The sequence below is a fragment of the Ceratotherium simum genome, chromosome 22, assembly GCF_057802395.1.
Source record: "Ceratotherium simum simum isolate JZ-2026a chromosome 22, ASM5780239v1, whole genome shotgun sequence".
In the NCBI taxonomy this organism is placed as follows: domain Eukaryota; kingdom Metazoa; phylum Chordata; class Mammalia; order Perissodactyla; family Rhinocerotidae; genus Ceratotherium; species Ceratotherium simum.
Genome location: NC_141921.1, coordinates 11290272 through 11307240, shown reverse-complemented (window position 1 = coordinate 11307240; position 16969 = coordinate 11290272). Strand labels below are relative to the sequence as shown.

General features: G+C 39.0%; 1 protein-coding gene across 2 annotated transcripts in view; it reads left to right on the top strand.

Moving 5' to 3' along the window:
- CMPK1 (cytidine/uridine monophosphate kinase 1) overlaps positions 1-16969 on the top strand; it is a 32590-nt gene continuing 15621 nt past the window's right edge. The window contains exon 1 of one of the 2 annotated variants that reach the window (XM_004438519.2): positions 1-225. In XM_004438519.2, the coding sequence (XP_004438576.1) occupies positions 55-225 (171 nt within the window). In that variant the 5' untranslated portion in view covers positions 1-54. Of the gene's footprint in view, positions 226-7205; positions 7368-16969 lie in introns of those variants that run through there. The other variant, XM_087445984.1, reaches the window with a different exon arrangement.

Here is a 16969-nt window from a genome sequence, read left to right as displayed (position 1 = left end):
CGCCCCGCCCCGCGCCTTCGCCGGCCCGGCCGCTGTCAGCGCCCTCAGCGGTGTATGCTGAGCCTCTGCGCCCGCCGGCTGCTGCACGTCCTGGGCCTTCGCTTCCCGCTGCCGACCCGCCGGCCGGTCTTTCTCTGCCCTCACCGCCTCATGAAGCCGCTGGTCGTGTTCGTCCTCGGCGGTCCTGGCGCCGGCAAGGGGACCCAGTGCGCCCGCATCGTCGAGGTGAGGCCCGGGCAGCTGGCGGGCTCCCTGGGCTTGACCGGACGCCGGGCCGGCCTGTCTCGCCGCGCCTGGGGGGTCTGCGCCCCCCCCCCCCGGAGCCGGGGACTACAAGTCCCGGCGGCCGTCGCGCCGCCTGCGTGGCGGTAGGCAAGGGTCCCCGGGCGCGCGGCATGTCGGGACTGGTAGTCCACATCTGCCCTTCTCGGGTCCGCCCAGAATGGAGGGGACCGCCTGGGGTCGCTTTGTTCCCGCGCCCCTCTTTCCTTACATTTTGGGGATCAAGTGCGTCTCGAGAGTGGGCTGCGAGAGGGAGCACGGGAGGATCAGCCTCCGGGGACTTCCAGCGCGCAGAGGGCAGTGGGTCGCTGGTTGTGTGGGATGGGTGAAGGCAGCAGGAGCGCGGATAGAAACCGTGTGCGCCCACAGCTGCCTGAAGCGGAGACCGGTTTTTCCACTCCATCCCTTCCCTCAGGCCCTCTAAACTGCGACCCCTAAACTAGTTAGTCTTTAGCTTAGAAAGGAGCCCCGGGGGACAGGGTGTTCCTTTAGGTATTCTGTGATCTGCCCCCAGCAGTTTCTGGCCCCCTCCACGGCAGTACCAGTTCCGAGGCTCAGGCTGGTTCATGTGATTGGAAAAGCCACGGAGTAGTATGAGTTCTAGCTTCAACCTCTGTCCCTGCTGCCAACTCACGCTTTGTCCATGGCCGAGTCACTTCCTCTCTCGAGTCTCAGTTGCCCCATCTAGAACATAAGAGTCTGTGCTCCCAGATTTAAACTCAGTATGAAATAGCTCCCAACTCTAAAACTGTGTGGTTTTTTTTGCTTCAAGGTGTGATGAGGTTACCAGTTAAGTTCCGTTAATTTTCGAACAGATACGTGGTTAGCTGCAGTGACGCGGTGAGGAGAAAGGCTTATGGGAGAATCTGGGGAATGTTTGGGAGAGAAGGAAAACAAGATATCTAGAAGCAGAAGAGGCCACAGTAGCGCTGTAAAACACCCAAACAATCCCTGTGCAACTCGGTGACCAACAAAAGTTTTGACCCAGAACTTCTAAAATAATTCCCTCCTCTGTTCCGGGATGTGGCTTTTATCAGCTTTGGGCTTTTACTTCTCTCCTATGTTCATACAATCCACTCCTGTCCTATATTTTATTCTCTAAAGAGCATCCAGAAAAAGTCTGATGGTAACATCTACTTCATTATGTGTTGTACGGCTGTATTTATAATTATTGATCGTTTTTAGGGAAAAAAAAGTGAAACATTGAACCAAAAATACATAAATTTTTTCTCCTTATTTCTTTTGGTTCTTTTCACTTTTTAAAAGACAAGTGACAATTGGATGATTTCAAGTTTTTGTTTTATATATGAAATGACTCTTACATGCAAATAAGATGATGGGGGAAAGGAGAAATGCCTTTAGAGTCGGATATGGGTTCAAACTCTAACTGTGCCAGTTACTGTTTCTTTAGTCCCAGAGAAGTTGTTACTTTTAGCTTGCATTCCTCTATAAAATGGGAGAAATAATACCTATCTACTATTGTATTTGTGAATGTTAAATGAGGTAACACACAGATGCAAATAATTTTTTTTTCATTTTAGACTTCCTGTTCTTAATTTATGAGATTGGTTATTTTTACTTTGAAGTAGTATTATTTTGTAAACATTGGTTTATGACTGTTTATATTAGAATGCATTTAAATATTTTGTTTCTGAATCATAACGTGGCCTTAAATGTCCACACCCAAACTAACAATACCCGTATTACTCCACTGGATTAAAAATAATCTACACATTCTGTAACTAGCATTTATTCTTTACTCTGTTCAGTAATGGCTGATAGTATTTTAAACCTGTTAATTATCAATGTTAAGATTTCCATGATGAGATATGTTCTATAATGTATTATCTTATTCTTTAAAATTTCAGCAATTATGTGAGCTTAAATTGCTTTAAACTGTCATCTTTCATGAAAATAGTTGCTCTTGATTCCAATTGCCATAAATATTATTAAGGTGATGTCTACAAATTCCAAATAGTTTATAATTTGGTAGTTGCCATCCCTTGACTAAATGAATTAAACAATGGAATGTCTATGGTCAGTTAAGTCAGAAGTTTTTTTTTTCCTTTGTGAGTCTCTTGTATTTTGACTCAATATTTTATTATATAGGCAAACATAAGCTGAATCTCAAACATTGTAATTTTTAGAACTCAGTTCGTGTGGTTTTTTTTTCTTTTTTGTGAGGAAGACTAGCCCTCAGCTAACATCCGATGGCAATCCTCCTCTTTTTTCTGAGGAAGATTGGCCCTGGGCTAACATCCGTGCCCATCTTCCTCCACTTTATATGGGTCGCCGCCACAGCATGGCTTGACAAGCGGCGTATCGGTGGCGCACCCAGGATCAGAACCTGTGAACCCCCCCGGAACTCAGTTTTTTTCTGTAGGGAAAAAGTTATAAATAAATCAAGGTTACTTCCCTAACTATAATGCTAGTGCTAATATAGCTCATAGGGTACCTGAAATGTGGCTGAAATAGAATTGTTGCTTTGGGAAGATTACATTGATTTCCAACTCAGGCTGCCAGAAGTACATCTTTGGGCCCTGGCTACAGAAACTGATAATATCTGGCCGTCTGATGTCCTGGGGCGTTGCAGTTACTGATGAAGATGTAACTGGAGGGAAACTGGTACTTTTTTATTTTCTGGAGGTGAATTCTACCTCTGCTAATTGCTCTCTCAGACCTTGAGGAAGAAAAGGCAAATCTGTTACAGTATCTTCTGAAAGTGTTCTGAACTGGGAAGGAAAGGTTTGAGGGAGGCTTTTGGGTTGACTTTGCCTGTTTATTTGTACTGGTCTTTTTCAGTTTTATTTTCTAACTAATTGTTTCTAAATCTGTGTCTTCTCATACTCAATTTATTTTAGGAAGTTAGCCATTTTCTAAATCAGTGCAATCCTTTATTATATTAGAGTTAAGTGCTCAGAGTGGAGTTATTATTGTGGAATAACTTACTTGTTAGTAAAAAATCGTGGTAGAGGATACTGCATCATTTTTGAATTTTTAAAATTAAGCTTTATTTATATTGTTTTGCCCAAGAAAAATTATGATGCTGTAACCTAAACTTGTCTTTGAAAATAACCACAATTTTGCATGTGTTAGCTGGAAGGGATATTTAAACCTCATCTCTTTTAAAGATGGTGAATATTTTGCCTACATAAACAAATTATGCTAAAGCTTTTATATCCATGCCAAATTGCTTTCTGTAGCACCCAAAAAACATTCTTATCATCTTCTGTGTCGTAACTTCCTCCAGGGCCTGTGTGGGTAACTCAAACTTTGTATGGCCATCCTACCTACTGTGCTTAGAAAGTTTTGGGTGATATTGACTTTAAGCATGTAGAAATCAGAAACTTGATTTTATTTATCTTTGTGTCTCCAGTGTTGAACATTGTGCCTGGCACAAAGTAGGTGCTTAAGAATTCTTTGAATGAATGTTTTTAGAGGACACTAATTTGTCCCAAAGATGTAAAAAAATTTTAAATTTGGTCCCCAGGGGGCGCCCAAGTAGCAGTTACCTCTCCCAATTTCAGGATAGAAGTGTTTGATCAGACTTAGCTCTGTCTTAACTCAGATTTCTCATGTAACACTTCTGTTTACTCTCAGTGAGTAAATGGTATCTGCTGAGCATTCTAAAATTTCCAGGGTCTTGATTACAAATCCCCAAAGCAGATTACCACTCATAGAAGAAACTAGATAGGAAGATCCACTGGACATTAAGCTTGTTTAAGAACTGGCCTTTCTCATAAGCGAGGTTTTTTTTAAAAAAAGAAAGTTTATATGTAAAAGAGTCCACAGAATTCTTGACTCTTCTAAAGCACCACCTTTTCATTAAATGTGGTTGTAACGTAGGATGTTTTTTGTTAAGAACTCGGAGGAGGGGAGAATATATTCAGATATTACTGTGCTTACTTTTGAAAGCTTCCTCATTATTTTTGCCTTTCTATTTTAAGTTACAAAAGTAATACCTACTTGTTGGGAAAAGTTAAATCTCCTCTAATCCTGAGGTCAGTTGTATCAACTGTCTGGTATTAACTGCTTCCCCATCTTTTTCTCAATATTCTTACAAATAAAAATGTGAATATTTATCTTTTTTACCTGCAGACGGGATTATTCTATTTTCTACTGAATATATCATGGATATCCTTTCAGGTCTTTACATATAGATTTATTTCATTCTTATTAGTAGCTGCAGAATATTCCATAATATAGATATTCTGTAGTATGGTTGTACCATTCCCCTATTGATGGTATTGGGGGAAGAGGGAGAATCTCCCTCTGCCCTTTCCCTTAAGGTTCTTCTGGCTGGCCAAATAATTAACAAGACAGGTTAGCAGGAGAAAATAATACCAAGTTTATTAACATGTATACATGGGAGAAACTCAGAAATGAGCAACTCGTCCCTCTGTCTAGGCTGCTTGCTTAAGTATTGCAGCTAAAGGCGAGGAGCATGTTGGGGGTGGGTAGTGGCCTGGGACTTCAGAGTTAAGGATGACAATTCTTTTCAGGGTCATCTATAGATAATGTGGTCAGGGAGAGACAGAGTTTTTGATAAAAGGGGCTTGGTGCCTTTCCTATTGTAACCTCTACCCTACATTATCTTTACAGCCATCATGATAGAAGATCTGTTCCAGGAAGGAGCCACCATGTCAAATTCTTTAGGCAATTAGTGGGGGAGGTCAAATGTCCTTCAGAGAAAACAATCAAGGTAAAGAGATATATTTCATGGTGGCCAAATCTTGATCTCCCACAATGGACATTCAGGGTAGTTTCCGGGAATTGTTTTGCTGTTGCAGACAGTGCTTCAGTAAACTTCCTTGTAAATATAACATTGCATATGGATCCTTTTATTTTTGTAAGTAAGGTTCCTAAAAGTGGGATTGCTGAGTCAGAGGATATGTGCATTTTTTATTGATAATTAATTCTCAGATTGCTTTTCAAAAATATATTTATTACATTTCTCAGTGGCGTATGATTCTTTACCACCACTGGATGATTATCAAGATCATTTTAATTTTTGCAGATTTGTAAATCAGTAATTTTTCTCACAACCATCCTAGTTCAAAAGAAATATCTAATAGTTATATTTATTAAGTTTTTCTGAGTAAATTTCTCATTTTTTCCAAGAAGTCCATTACAGTGAAATGGGCATAATTAGACGTTTTAAAAAAATTTCCCAGTACTTGTCATTTATTCAGAAAACATTTTTGAGAGCTACGCAGTGTGATAGTTGCTGAGATGAATAAGGCACAGACCTTGCTGTCAAATGTTACAGTGAATGAAGAGAGAGAAGTTTATCAGTGACTACTACAGGCTAGAGTGGTTAAGTCCTGTGATAGAAAATACCAAATATACTGTTTAGATAAGGGACGTTTAAATTTCAGTCCAATGCATCAGCGAATTGTTCCCAGGGGAGGTGATATGTAAGAACTCAATTTTGAAGGACAGTAGGAAGGAAACAGCTGGGAGATGTGGGGGGCTGGAGAACACTTAAAGCAGAGTTACCCTTGCATAGGGCAACTGGAGGTTTCATTTCCGAGAAAAGTCTACAGAGAGTAAACCTATATGAGTGAGACTGACCCAGAAAACACTTCCTGAATGTAGACTGTGCTGAATCTGTGGGGGGATACAGGCTTCTAGGGGCCCTCAATTTATAGAGGAGATAAACACTCACTCACTGGAATTTCATGAGAAAAGATATGAAAGATTTTTGCAAATATTAAAGTTTAGCATTATATTGTTTTAAAACTGTTTATCTTTTAGTTTTGCCTCCCTAACTAGATTGTAATATCTTCAAGGGTGGGGACCCTGTCTTTCGCTCCAAGGCGTGGTGTTGGAACTACTCATCCTGCAGGTCTTAGCTTAATAGCGTTCTCAGTTCGTGGTGCCCTCGCTGTCTCAGTGATTTTTTGTCACAACCACCCTAGTCCAAAAGAAATATCTAATAATTATATTTATTGAGTAATTATATCCAAACAATATTTAATAAGTATTTTCTAACAACTTAGTAGCTGTTTGAAGAGATAATACATATAAGTTAAAAGAAAAAGTAGCAATTTTATTTCCACAACTACTTACAAATGGGATGTAAGGGCCTCTTGGGCACTGCAGTTTCTTATAACTCAGAATCAGATGGGACACTTCCATCCTCATTTCCTTTTCCACATTAATTTTCATATGGTACTTGTTTTTATCAGAGCAACTGCCCACCAAAGAATCAGCATCACAAAGACATGTCTTTGAGAAGAATGCGCTATGATCTAAAGTTGAAACTGAACTACCTTGAGCTGGTAGTTTACATGATATCTAACAGATATCCAGTATTGCTGTTTTCCTTAAAAATTTAAACCCATGGCATTCTCTGCAGTGCTCCAGGGCACTTTGGCATACACTTTGGGAGCCGTGAGCTTGAGGTGTTATTTCCTCAGTGAAACTGGCCATTGCATGTTTAGACTAGGTCAGATTTCTCTATTATATGCTCTCAGAGCACTTCACAGCATCTATCAGTTTGTAATTCTGTTGTCCTTTATAATAGTTACCAGTTTTTAATTCTGTTGGCCTTTATAACATTTATCAGTTTGTAATTCACCTTTATTTTTATAATTATTTGATTGTCTCCCTTCAATATTGTGATTTAAAAGAAAAATATATATTTGGTCATTCCACAGTTCCTGACTCACAGCTCCCAAAACCTTTGGACTTTCCTAAGTGTTGAGAGTGATAAAGGTGTTTCTTGTTATGTTAATGAGGTGACTTTTGGACCCCACCTAAGGAAAGGAGCTGGTTGCCAGGAAAACCAACCATGTGATTAGAGGGTTTCAGTCCTACCCACCCCCCCTCCGGGAGGAGAGAGGAGCCTGGAGATTGAATCAGTCACCAATGGCCGATGATTTAATCAATCATGGCTATGTAATGAAACCTCCTAAAAAACCCAAGAGGACAGGGTTCAGAGAGCTTCCAAGTTGGTAAACACGTAGAGATTTGAGGACAGACCGTGGAAGCTCTGCACCCTTTCCCTGTACCTTGCCCTCTGCATCTCTTCCATCTGGCTGTTCCTGAGTTACATCCTTTTACAATAAACCAGTGATCTAGTAAGTAAAATGTTTTTCTGAGTTCTGTGAGCTTTTCTAGCAAATTAATCGAATTTGTGGGAACCTTTGATTTATAGCCAGTCAGTCAGAAGTACACCTAACAACTGGAACTTTCAACTGGCATCTGAAGTAGCAGGGGAGTCTTGTAGGATTGAACTCTTAAATTGTGGAATCTGATGCTATCTCTGGGTAGATAGTGTCAGAACTGAGTTGAATTTTTAGACACTTTGCTGGTGTCTGAGAATTGTTTGTTGGTGTGTGTGTGTGGGAACTTAGCCCCGACGCTGGAATTGGGTCCAGGAACCCAAAAGACTCCTCCATTAGACTGGAAGTTCCGTAAGGGTGAGAACCCTGGATTTCTAAATTTAGTCGCATATCTTTAGTACCTAGCACAATGTCTGGCATAAATTGATGCTCATAAATTGATGCTCAGTGAGCATTTGTTAAGTAGATTTTGAAGCCAGTCAGACCTGGGTTCCTGCCTTGGTGAGTTATTTAAATTTTTGGCTCTTTAGTTTCTTCACTGAAAATTTGGGATATTAGTCTACTTTACAGGGTGATTGTGAGGATTAACGAAGAAAACCCTGTAATAAAATGTCTGGCACGGTACCTCATACGTATTAGGTACTTCCTATATGTTAGTATCTCCCCCCTTGCCTAGTCTATGCTTATCCATAAAAAGTGAAGGAAATGTCCTGAGCAGAGTAAGTAGCTCCACTTTGGTAGGCATTCTTACTCATTAGACTGAAGAAAAATTGGTTTGAAAGGACATGAATAAATGTCAAAGTGTCATACCTATGTATTGTCTATTAGACAATAAGTAGAGTTCAGATTCCAGAGTCAGACTCTCTGGGTTTGAATCTCACCCTAACACCTACTGTGTGTATGACCTTGGCTAATCGTTTAATCTCTCCACCCCTCAATTTCCTCATCTGTAACATGGGAATAATAATATATAGTATTTCCTTCACAGGGGTATTGTGTGGACTAAATGAGCTAATATATGTAAAGTACTTAGAGCAGTGCATGGCACATGGTAAGTTGTTTATAAAGGTTAGCCATTATTTTTATTGTTATCATCACTATCTTACTTTTTCTGTTTTAATTTTACCTCCCTCCCACCCCCCGCCACCTACCTTTGACTTGATTGAGATTTTTTCCCCTCTGATTTATTCCCTCCTGCTTTGGAAGCTATACAGTCTGTTTTTAGTGGTTACCCTAGAAATTTTAAGCACACATATTATTTTTGTGTGTGTGTGTGAGGAAGATCAGCCCTGAGCTAACATCCATGCCAATCCTCCTCTTTTTGCTGAGGAAGACTGGCCCTGGGCTAACATCTGTGCCCATCTTCCTCTACTTTATATGGGACACGGCCACAGCATGGCCTGACAAGTGGTGCGTCGGTGCACGCCCGGGATCCGAACCCCGGCCCCCAGCAGTGGAGCGCGCACACTTAACCACTACGCCACGGGGCCAGCCCACATATTAACTTACGTCTAATATTAACGTTTTTACTCTCTCCCCAAACAGTATAAATACCTTAGGACATTTAACTCTATTTTCCATGCTGTTCTGTTTTCCAGGATTTTAATTCTATATTGACTTTAAGTATCCCCACAAATGACACGTTAATGTTTTATAACAAAGATGGAATGTTTGTTTAGAATAACTCACATGCATACCAGTTTCTTTTTTCACCATTTACTTTTGCACCTCAGAGCTTCTGAGATCATTTCCCTTCTTAAAGTATATCCTTTAGATGTTTCTTTAATCAGTATGGACTTAGGAATTTTTGCTGTTTTCTCTGCATAGTGCATTGTTTTTTCCTAGTTCTGAGGGTATCATCCTTCAGAGGTCCCGACTTTATGTGGGGCTCCTTGATCTGACCTCCAGTCCTTTTTAGGCCTATCTTTGTCTCCTTTTTCCAGTCTGTGGCCCATTAAATCCCGGTCTCTAGCCATCAGTGATTTGGGGATGGGGAAGGTCTCCAGGGCAGCCACAGCTCCAGCACTCACCCACTCCTCTGGATTTGTGCTTTCACAAATTACCTAAATCTGAGTTACTCCTTTAATTTTCTGCCAGCTCAGTCATGTATTTAAATATATATATATATTTAAATGAGTAAAAATAAAAATCCAACTACATGAGTGTGCTGTGCCAGGAGGGGTTTCTCTGAATGTATGTGTATATTCCATCCCCATCAAAATTAGACACCTCTACTAAGTCTGCCCTAGCTTAAAGCCCCTCTTCAGTATTAGCTCTTCCCCTTATCCTTACTCTTTTTTTTTTTTTGGAAGATTGGCCCTGTGCTAACATCTGTAGCCAATCTTCCTCTTTTTCTTTTTTCTCCCCAAAGCCTCAGTACATAGTTGTATATCATAGTTGTAGAGTTGTAGCTCTTCTATGTGGGACGCTGCCTCAGCATGGCTTGATGAGCAGTGAGTAGGTCCGTGCCCAGGATCCGAACTGGCGAACCCCTGGCTGCCAAAGCAGAACGCGTGAACTTAACCCCGCTACGCCACTGGGCTGCCGCCTATCCTTACTCCTTTTGAAATCTACTTGATTTCAAATCTACTTACACCCTTTGGGTTAAAGTTTCCGTGACAATAATCGGTTAATCTAAACACCACGTTCCAGTTAAGATGCGAATGGGAGGGGATCTCCCAAAGTCACATAGGAGTACAGTATTTTAACAGTTGTCCTTCTGAATTGAAATGCAGAGCATTTCAGAAAAGTCGCTCTAGTAGTGGGACTTTTAGACCGGGTAAGAGGGAAAGGGTGGAGTCGGGATAACCGTCTTATTCTTTGTGTCATGTTGACTGGATTACACTGACTCTTGTTAAGCTCAAAGCTAATGCTTTTATAGCCCAGTTGCCATATGAAAATGTATTTGCACTAACATTTCAGTTGCTTTAACTTGACAAATCAAGAACATTTTTACAGACTAAACATGTGATAAGAGCATTTAGAACTTAATAGAGAACAGGTGTGACAGGACATAGTGTTTGCCGACAGTTTTATGCTGCTGGGTGAACAAAGCTAACAATATCACTTTGGTAAAGGAAAAAGCACCAGTTGTTACTTACCATTCTCAGAAACTTTCACTTTGAGGGACTGGGTCCCGTGGAAAATATATTCTGTGCCTGGTTTCCAGCAGTCTTCTCCAGAAGACCCATAAGTTGGTTCCATTCATCATAGGATATATCCGGTATCAATAAGCAATTAAATATGCCTAACTTGGAGCTACACAATAGCCTGCTTCCCTGGCCACTTTCTGTTGGGAACTTCCATAATGTGTTAGTCATTGATGTTGGCTGTTGGAAAGTATTACGTGTTTAATTTAACCTATAGGATTACCTTTATAATTATGTATGGTTTAGGTATATAATAACATAAATTTTTATTTTCTTGGTGTCTGCTGGGAGTAGAGAGACAGCCCAGAAGATGTTTTGATTATGTAATTGGGAATTGACTTAATGGTTAATTTAGGTCTTTAAATAGCGGAAAATTTTATTTGCTACTTATTTAATGATTATTGGATGAGGCAAGTGGAAAGTGGAAATAGTAATGGTGTCAGAAGTGGCGAAAGGAAAGAATGAAGCAAATGAAGCAAAGATGGTCTGAATCTGGCTGAATAGTGGGGCAAATATGCCTGTTTTTTGTGTGTGGATAAAATTCCTGATCTCATCTCCGTGGTAGGATACAACAAAATGATAAAGTCCGTCAACTTTGAGTCTCCTTTTTAATTTCCACCGGCTGATTTCCTTATTCAAAGGCCGTAGTAGCATGAAGGCAAAAGACTCTGTATCTCCAAGTCTGTCACCTAGGAATGACCTCAAAGGACCTCTGTGGAATGATAGAGTCACTGAGAGTCAGGAGATTTGGGTTCAAGTGCCAGTTTCCTCTCTACTAACTGGCAAGTTAGCTGATCTCAATTTCACATATCCCTAAAATGAGGGATATGGAAGTAGGTGGTCTTGCCAGCCCTAAAACAGATCTGTATCCCATGGCTTCAGTGTTAGATAGCATGTGATCCAGTGTAGTCACACTCAAAAGGCAAATTATCCAATCACTGTGAATATGTGTACCTTCTTTGCCATTTTTGCTCTGTGAATGGGAGCACCAAGGAATTGTATTTAATAAATTCCTACTGTGTTTCATGTTTACATAGGACTTCAGAGTGGTAACCAAGAATGTGTAAGGGCGCGAAAAGGAATAGCTTTTCAAAATAGAACAATTGTGTAGGTATTTTTTTTAATTAAAAGTATTTAAGAAATGGGGGACCAACTTTATTAGGGCCAACTTTCTTACAACATAGTGTAATGTTAGAAAGAATGCAGACTTTGAAGTCAGATGTTGGTTTGAATCTCAGTCTACCACCTATGGCTACGTTGCTTAACTTTTCTGATTCTGTGTCTTCATTTATAAAGTGATGATAATGCCAACCTCACTGGATTGTTATAAAGATGAAATAAGATAATGCTTCTACAGTGTTTAGCAAAGTACATGGCACTCAGTGTGTAAATGGTAATGTTTATTATTTTAGAAAAGATCTATAGGAAAGAGTTCAAAGCAATTTGGGTAAAAGGAGTTTTGGGGAGCATTATATTCCCATTGTTTACTACAGCATAAGGAAATGATTACCCACAATAGTCAGTTTACAGATTTTTAAGAATCTGATGTGATATTTTAGAGTCTATTGAATATGAAAGTTCTTTCTACTTAGAGAAAATGTTTGAAGTTAACTTAGATTAAAAAATCCTAGAAAGCGGGCCGGCCCGTGGCTTAGTGGTTAAGTGCGCGGGCTCTGCTGCTGGCGGCCCGGGTTCGGATCCCGGGCGCGCACCGACACACTTCTTCTCTGGCATGCTGAGGCCCGCGTCCCACATGCAGCAACTAGAAGGATGTGCAGCTATGACATACAACTATCTACTGGGGCTTTGGGGGCGGGGGCGGGAATCCTAGAAAGGGCAAGTGGATTTAAGGAAAAGTTTACAGTATAAATGCTATTTGTATTCAAAATAGGTTACTAGATGCCAGATGGAGCTAATAACCTAATGATCAAGTATCATAGGCTAATACTGTATATATACCTTAACTGTCCTGTTATTAAAGATGTGCATACTTTTTATTTTGGTTACTTTATTATACAAGTAGTACATGTACATTATAGAAAAATTAGAAAATACAGATTAAAAAACAGACGAGTATAAAAATTACCAATAATCTTACCATCCAGAGGAAACTACCATTAATCAATATTTTGGGACATTTTTTTTTTTAGTAGTCTCTCTGGAAACCTGCTTTTCACTTATAATGTTGCAAACATATTACCATGTTAATAAATGTGCTTTTACCATATAATCTATATAATGATATCATACTCTATAGATTAGATACATTAATTAATTAATTTCCTATTTTGGAAATTTTGTTATTTCTGATTTTTCGAAATTGTATTCCATGTTTTTTAAAAATAACTTTATTGAGATATAATTCACATACCATACAGTTCACCCATTTAAAGTTTACAGTTCAATGATTTTGGTATATTACATTATTTTTTTAAATTGTAAAATATAACATGAAATTTGCCATTTTAACCATTTTAAGTGTACAGTTCAGTGGCGTTAATTGCATTCACAATGTTGTGCAACCATCACTATTTCTAAAACTTTTTCACCACCTCAAACAGAAACTGTACCATTAAGCACTAATTGCCCATTCCTCCCTTCCCCCAGCCCCTAGTAACCTCTAATCTACTTTCTGCTTCTATGAATTTGCCTATTTTAGGTACTTCATATAAGTGGAATCATACAATATTTGTCCTTTTGTGTCTGGTTTATTTCACTTGGCATAATGTTTTCAAGGTTCATTCATGTTAGCATGTAGCGTGTATCAGAACTTCATTCCTTTTTATGGCTGAATAATGTTCCATTGTATGTGTATATCCCGTTTTGTTTATCCATTCATCTGTTTGTTGGACACGGGCTGCTTCTACCTTTTGGCTGTTGAGAATAATGCTGTGATGAACATTGGCATACAAGCATCTGTTTGAGTCCCTGTTTTCAGTTCTTTTGGGTACATAACTAGAAGTGGAACTGCTGGGTCATATGATAATTCTGTTTAACTTGTTAAGGAACCACCAAACTGTTTTGCACAGCAGCTGTACCACTTTACATTCCCACCAGCAATGTGTGAGGGTTCCAGTTTCTCCACATCCTCACCAACGCTTAGCATTTTCTGTTTGTTTGTGTAATTATACCCATCCTTGTAGGTATGAAGTGGTATCTCATTGTGGTTTCGATTTGCATTCTCCTCATGACTAATGATGTGAGCTTCTTTCATATACTTGTTGGCCATTTGTATATCTTCTTTGGAGAAATGTCTGTTCCAGTTCCTGACCCATTTTTAAATTGAGTTGTCTTTGTTGACAAATTGAGTTATAGGAGTCTTTCTATATTCTAGATATTAAGCCCTTATCAGATATGTGATGTGCAAATATTTTGTGTTTAACCTTTTGAGGAACTGCCTGACTTTTCCAAAGTGGCTGCACCATTTTACATTCCCACCTGCAGGGTGTGAGGGTTCCAATTTCTCTACATACTGGCCAACACTTCTTATCTGTTTTTTGTTTTTGTTTTTTTAAAATAGTCATCCTAGTGGGTGCGAAGTGGTATCTCATTACAGTTGTGACTTGCATTTCCCTGATGACTAATGATGTTGAGCAGCTTTACCAGACTTAATGGCTATTTGTATATCTTCTTCGGAGAAATGTCTGTTTGGATCTTTTGTCCTTTGTTTTTGTTTTCAGAATATTGCATTTTAAAAATTGTCTTTGCTCATTTTTCAATTATTTATCTTTTTATAAAGTTGTTTATGTATTTTAGATACAAGTCCCTTGTCCAGATGGATGATTTGCAAATATTTTCTTTCATCCTGTGGGTTGTCTTTTCATTTTCATGGTAGTGTCCTTGGGAGCACAGAAGTTTTTAATTTTGGTAAGGTCTTAACATCTTGCACATTAGAACATACAGTATGCTGTCTGTTGCCTGTTGTGCAGAGATTAAAAGACTGATAAGTGAGTCTAAAACTGCAAAAGGGGAATAACTGGCGTGTGTCTGTATTGTGCCTGGGACTGAGAGTTGGGGGTGGAAGAGAGAGGCTTAGTGGTAGATGGAAAGGAAGAGTGGGAGTAACAGATCTTATTACTTCCTTGACTGATTCCAGGGCATGATTAGGTCCAAGTTAAGTCAGACTAGTGGGGCTGGAGAAGTTGCCCATTTTGCAAAATGGTTTCTAGCATTCTTCCTGTTGTGTAGTCATGGCAGGAAAGAAAATTTTCCATAAAATTTTCCCATAAACTTACCACTTTTTAGGACATTTCCCTTATATGAAGAAGTTAGGCTCTAATCAAGAACCAGGAGTCCTTTACATTCTGCTCTACATTATATAAATGGGTACAGTTATCTATGGTCAACATTAAATCCCAAGCTGGACTAGAATTTGACGGCTATACCATCAAAAATGTATATTCTTAGACTGACTTTAATTTTAGATTGAGCAAAATGTAATCATGGAGGTAAATTTTATACCAAAAAAATTTTTTTAAGCCAAATAATGATTTTTCTCATACTTTCTTCTATTAGCACAGGTTGATGGACTAAAAATGGGGATGATTCTTTGTTGTCTAAGCAAGAGTAATTTTCTCTGAAAAGTTTGAGAGACTCAGGTTGGTTGGCACAATAAAGTTCTGACAGTGCTCCAAGGGGTTATTCTGGAGACTAGAAGTAGTGTGGGTGTATAGTCTTTGCCATGGAAGTGTCATTTCCAGAACATCTTGCTTATAATTTTGAACTCTGTGTCTAGAGTAGGACTTCATTGAAATATGTTTCCTTTTAAGCCTTTGCTGCTGTGCCTTTTGGATTCTCTCAACTGAGTGTGTCTCTAAATTTCCATCTGTTTCTAGGCTATAAAACTGGGCTGTTTTCTGTCTCTTTCTATAACTCTTGACTTCATGCCCATGCAGTGTGTTTCTGTGTTGCTATCTTATACTTTTGTTTCTCCTTTGTTTAAGGAATGGATCACTTTCCAGAGAAATTTTTATTCAAACATTTGAATTGATTTTGCTGCTATTCTCTACAATGGTTTAGTTTTAAATTTTAAATAAGTTTTTGATTGTGCAGGTACTGTTTCCCTTTTTTCTTGAAATGAGATGATGTTTTTTATGTAGGGATTTTTATCCTTAATGTGAGGCTACTTTCAGTTTCATTTTGCTGTTCTCTTAGGATTTTATATTAATAAAATCATTTAAATCATTAATCTTGCTTTGTGGTATTTGCCATTTAGAGGTGTGTGGATAGTATATATGCTTTTTTTTAATTAAAACTTTAAAAAGTTTATACATGTACATTGTGAAAGATTCAAACAATCTGAAAGTACATTAAGTAAAAAGTGAAAGTTCTCCTTAATCAGCTTCAGCCTGCTCTCCTATAATCACTTATCAATTTTTTTGTATGTGCCTTTCTGGTTCTTCTTTGATGTATTTATCCACATATAGTGCATGCGCACATGCATGTACACACACGTTGCCTGTTGTTTTGTGACTTGCATTTTTTTGCCTAATAGTATATCTTGGATAGCTTTCCATATCAGAACATAGAGATAGCTCTACTTAATTCATAATACACATAGTAATCTATTTAATCATTCATATATTGGTGGGCATTTTGATTTTCTGTTTACAAATGATGCTGACATGAGCATTCATGTACATATGTCTTTGTGCACTTGTGCAACTACTTCAGTAGCACAACTCCTAGAAAATAGAATTACTGAGCCAAAGGGTATGCAAACTTAAATTTTGATGGACTCTGCCAAGTTGTCCTCTGAAAAGGCTGAACCAATTTACTCTACCACAAAGTATAAGGATGCTGGTTTTTCCCACCACCCCCACCTCCCATCCTTGCCATAGCTGGATATGACAGTCTTTTTATTTTAACCAATCTGAGGGGTGGAAAATGAAATCACATTGTTTTAATTTGCATTTTCATGATTACCAATGAGGCTGGGCATCTGTTCTTTTCTTTTTTCTTTTCTGTGAATTGTTCTTATCCTTTGCCCGTTTTTGTTCTTTTTTTTTTTTTAATTTTATTTATTTATTTTTCCCCCAAAGCCCCAGTAGATAGTTGTGTGTCATAGCTGCACATCCTTCTAGTTGCTGTATCTGGGACGTGGCCTCAGCATGGCCGGAGAAGCGATGCGTCGCTGTGCGCCCGGGATCCGAACCCGGGCTGCCAGCAGCGGAGCACGCGCACTTAACCGCTAAGCCACAGGGCCGGCCCTGCCCATTTTTGTGTCGAGTTTTTTTTCTTTATTTGTTAGTAGGATCTCTTTATATATGATGTGTATTTCCCTGTCACCTTTGTATGGTGAAACGTGTTCTTCCAGGCTGTTGCTTATCATTTGATTATATATATGATGTCCTTCTTTGTTCAAAAGTTTTTATTATTTACGGGGTCAAACATAAATCATAGCTATTTTGATTCTAGTTTTGGAATACCTTTCTCTGTCTCAAGAATATTTTCCTCTAATAGTATCAG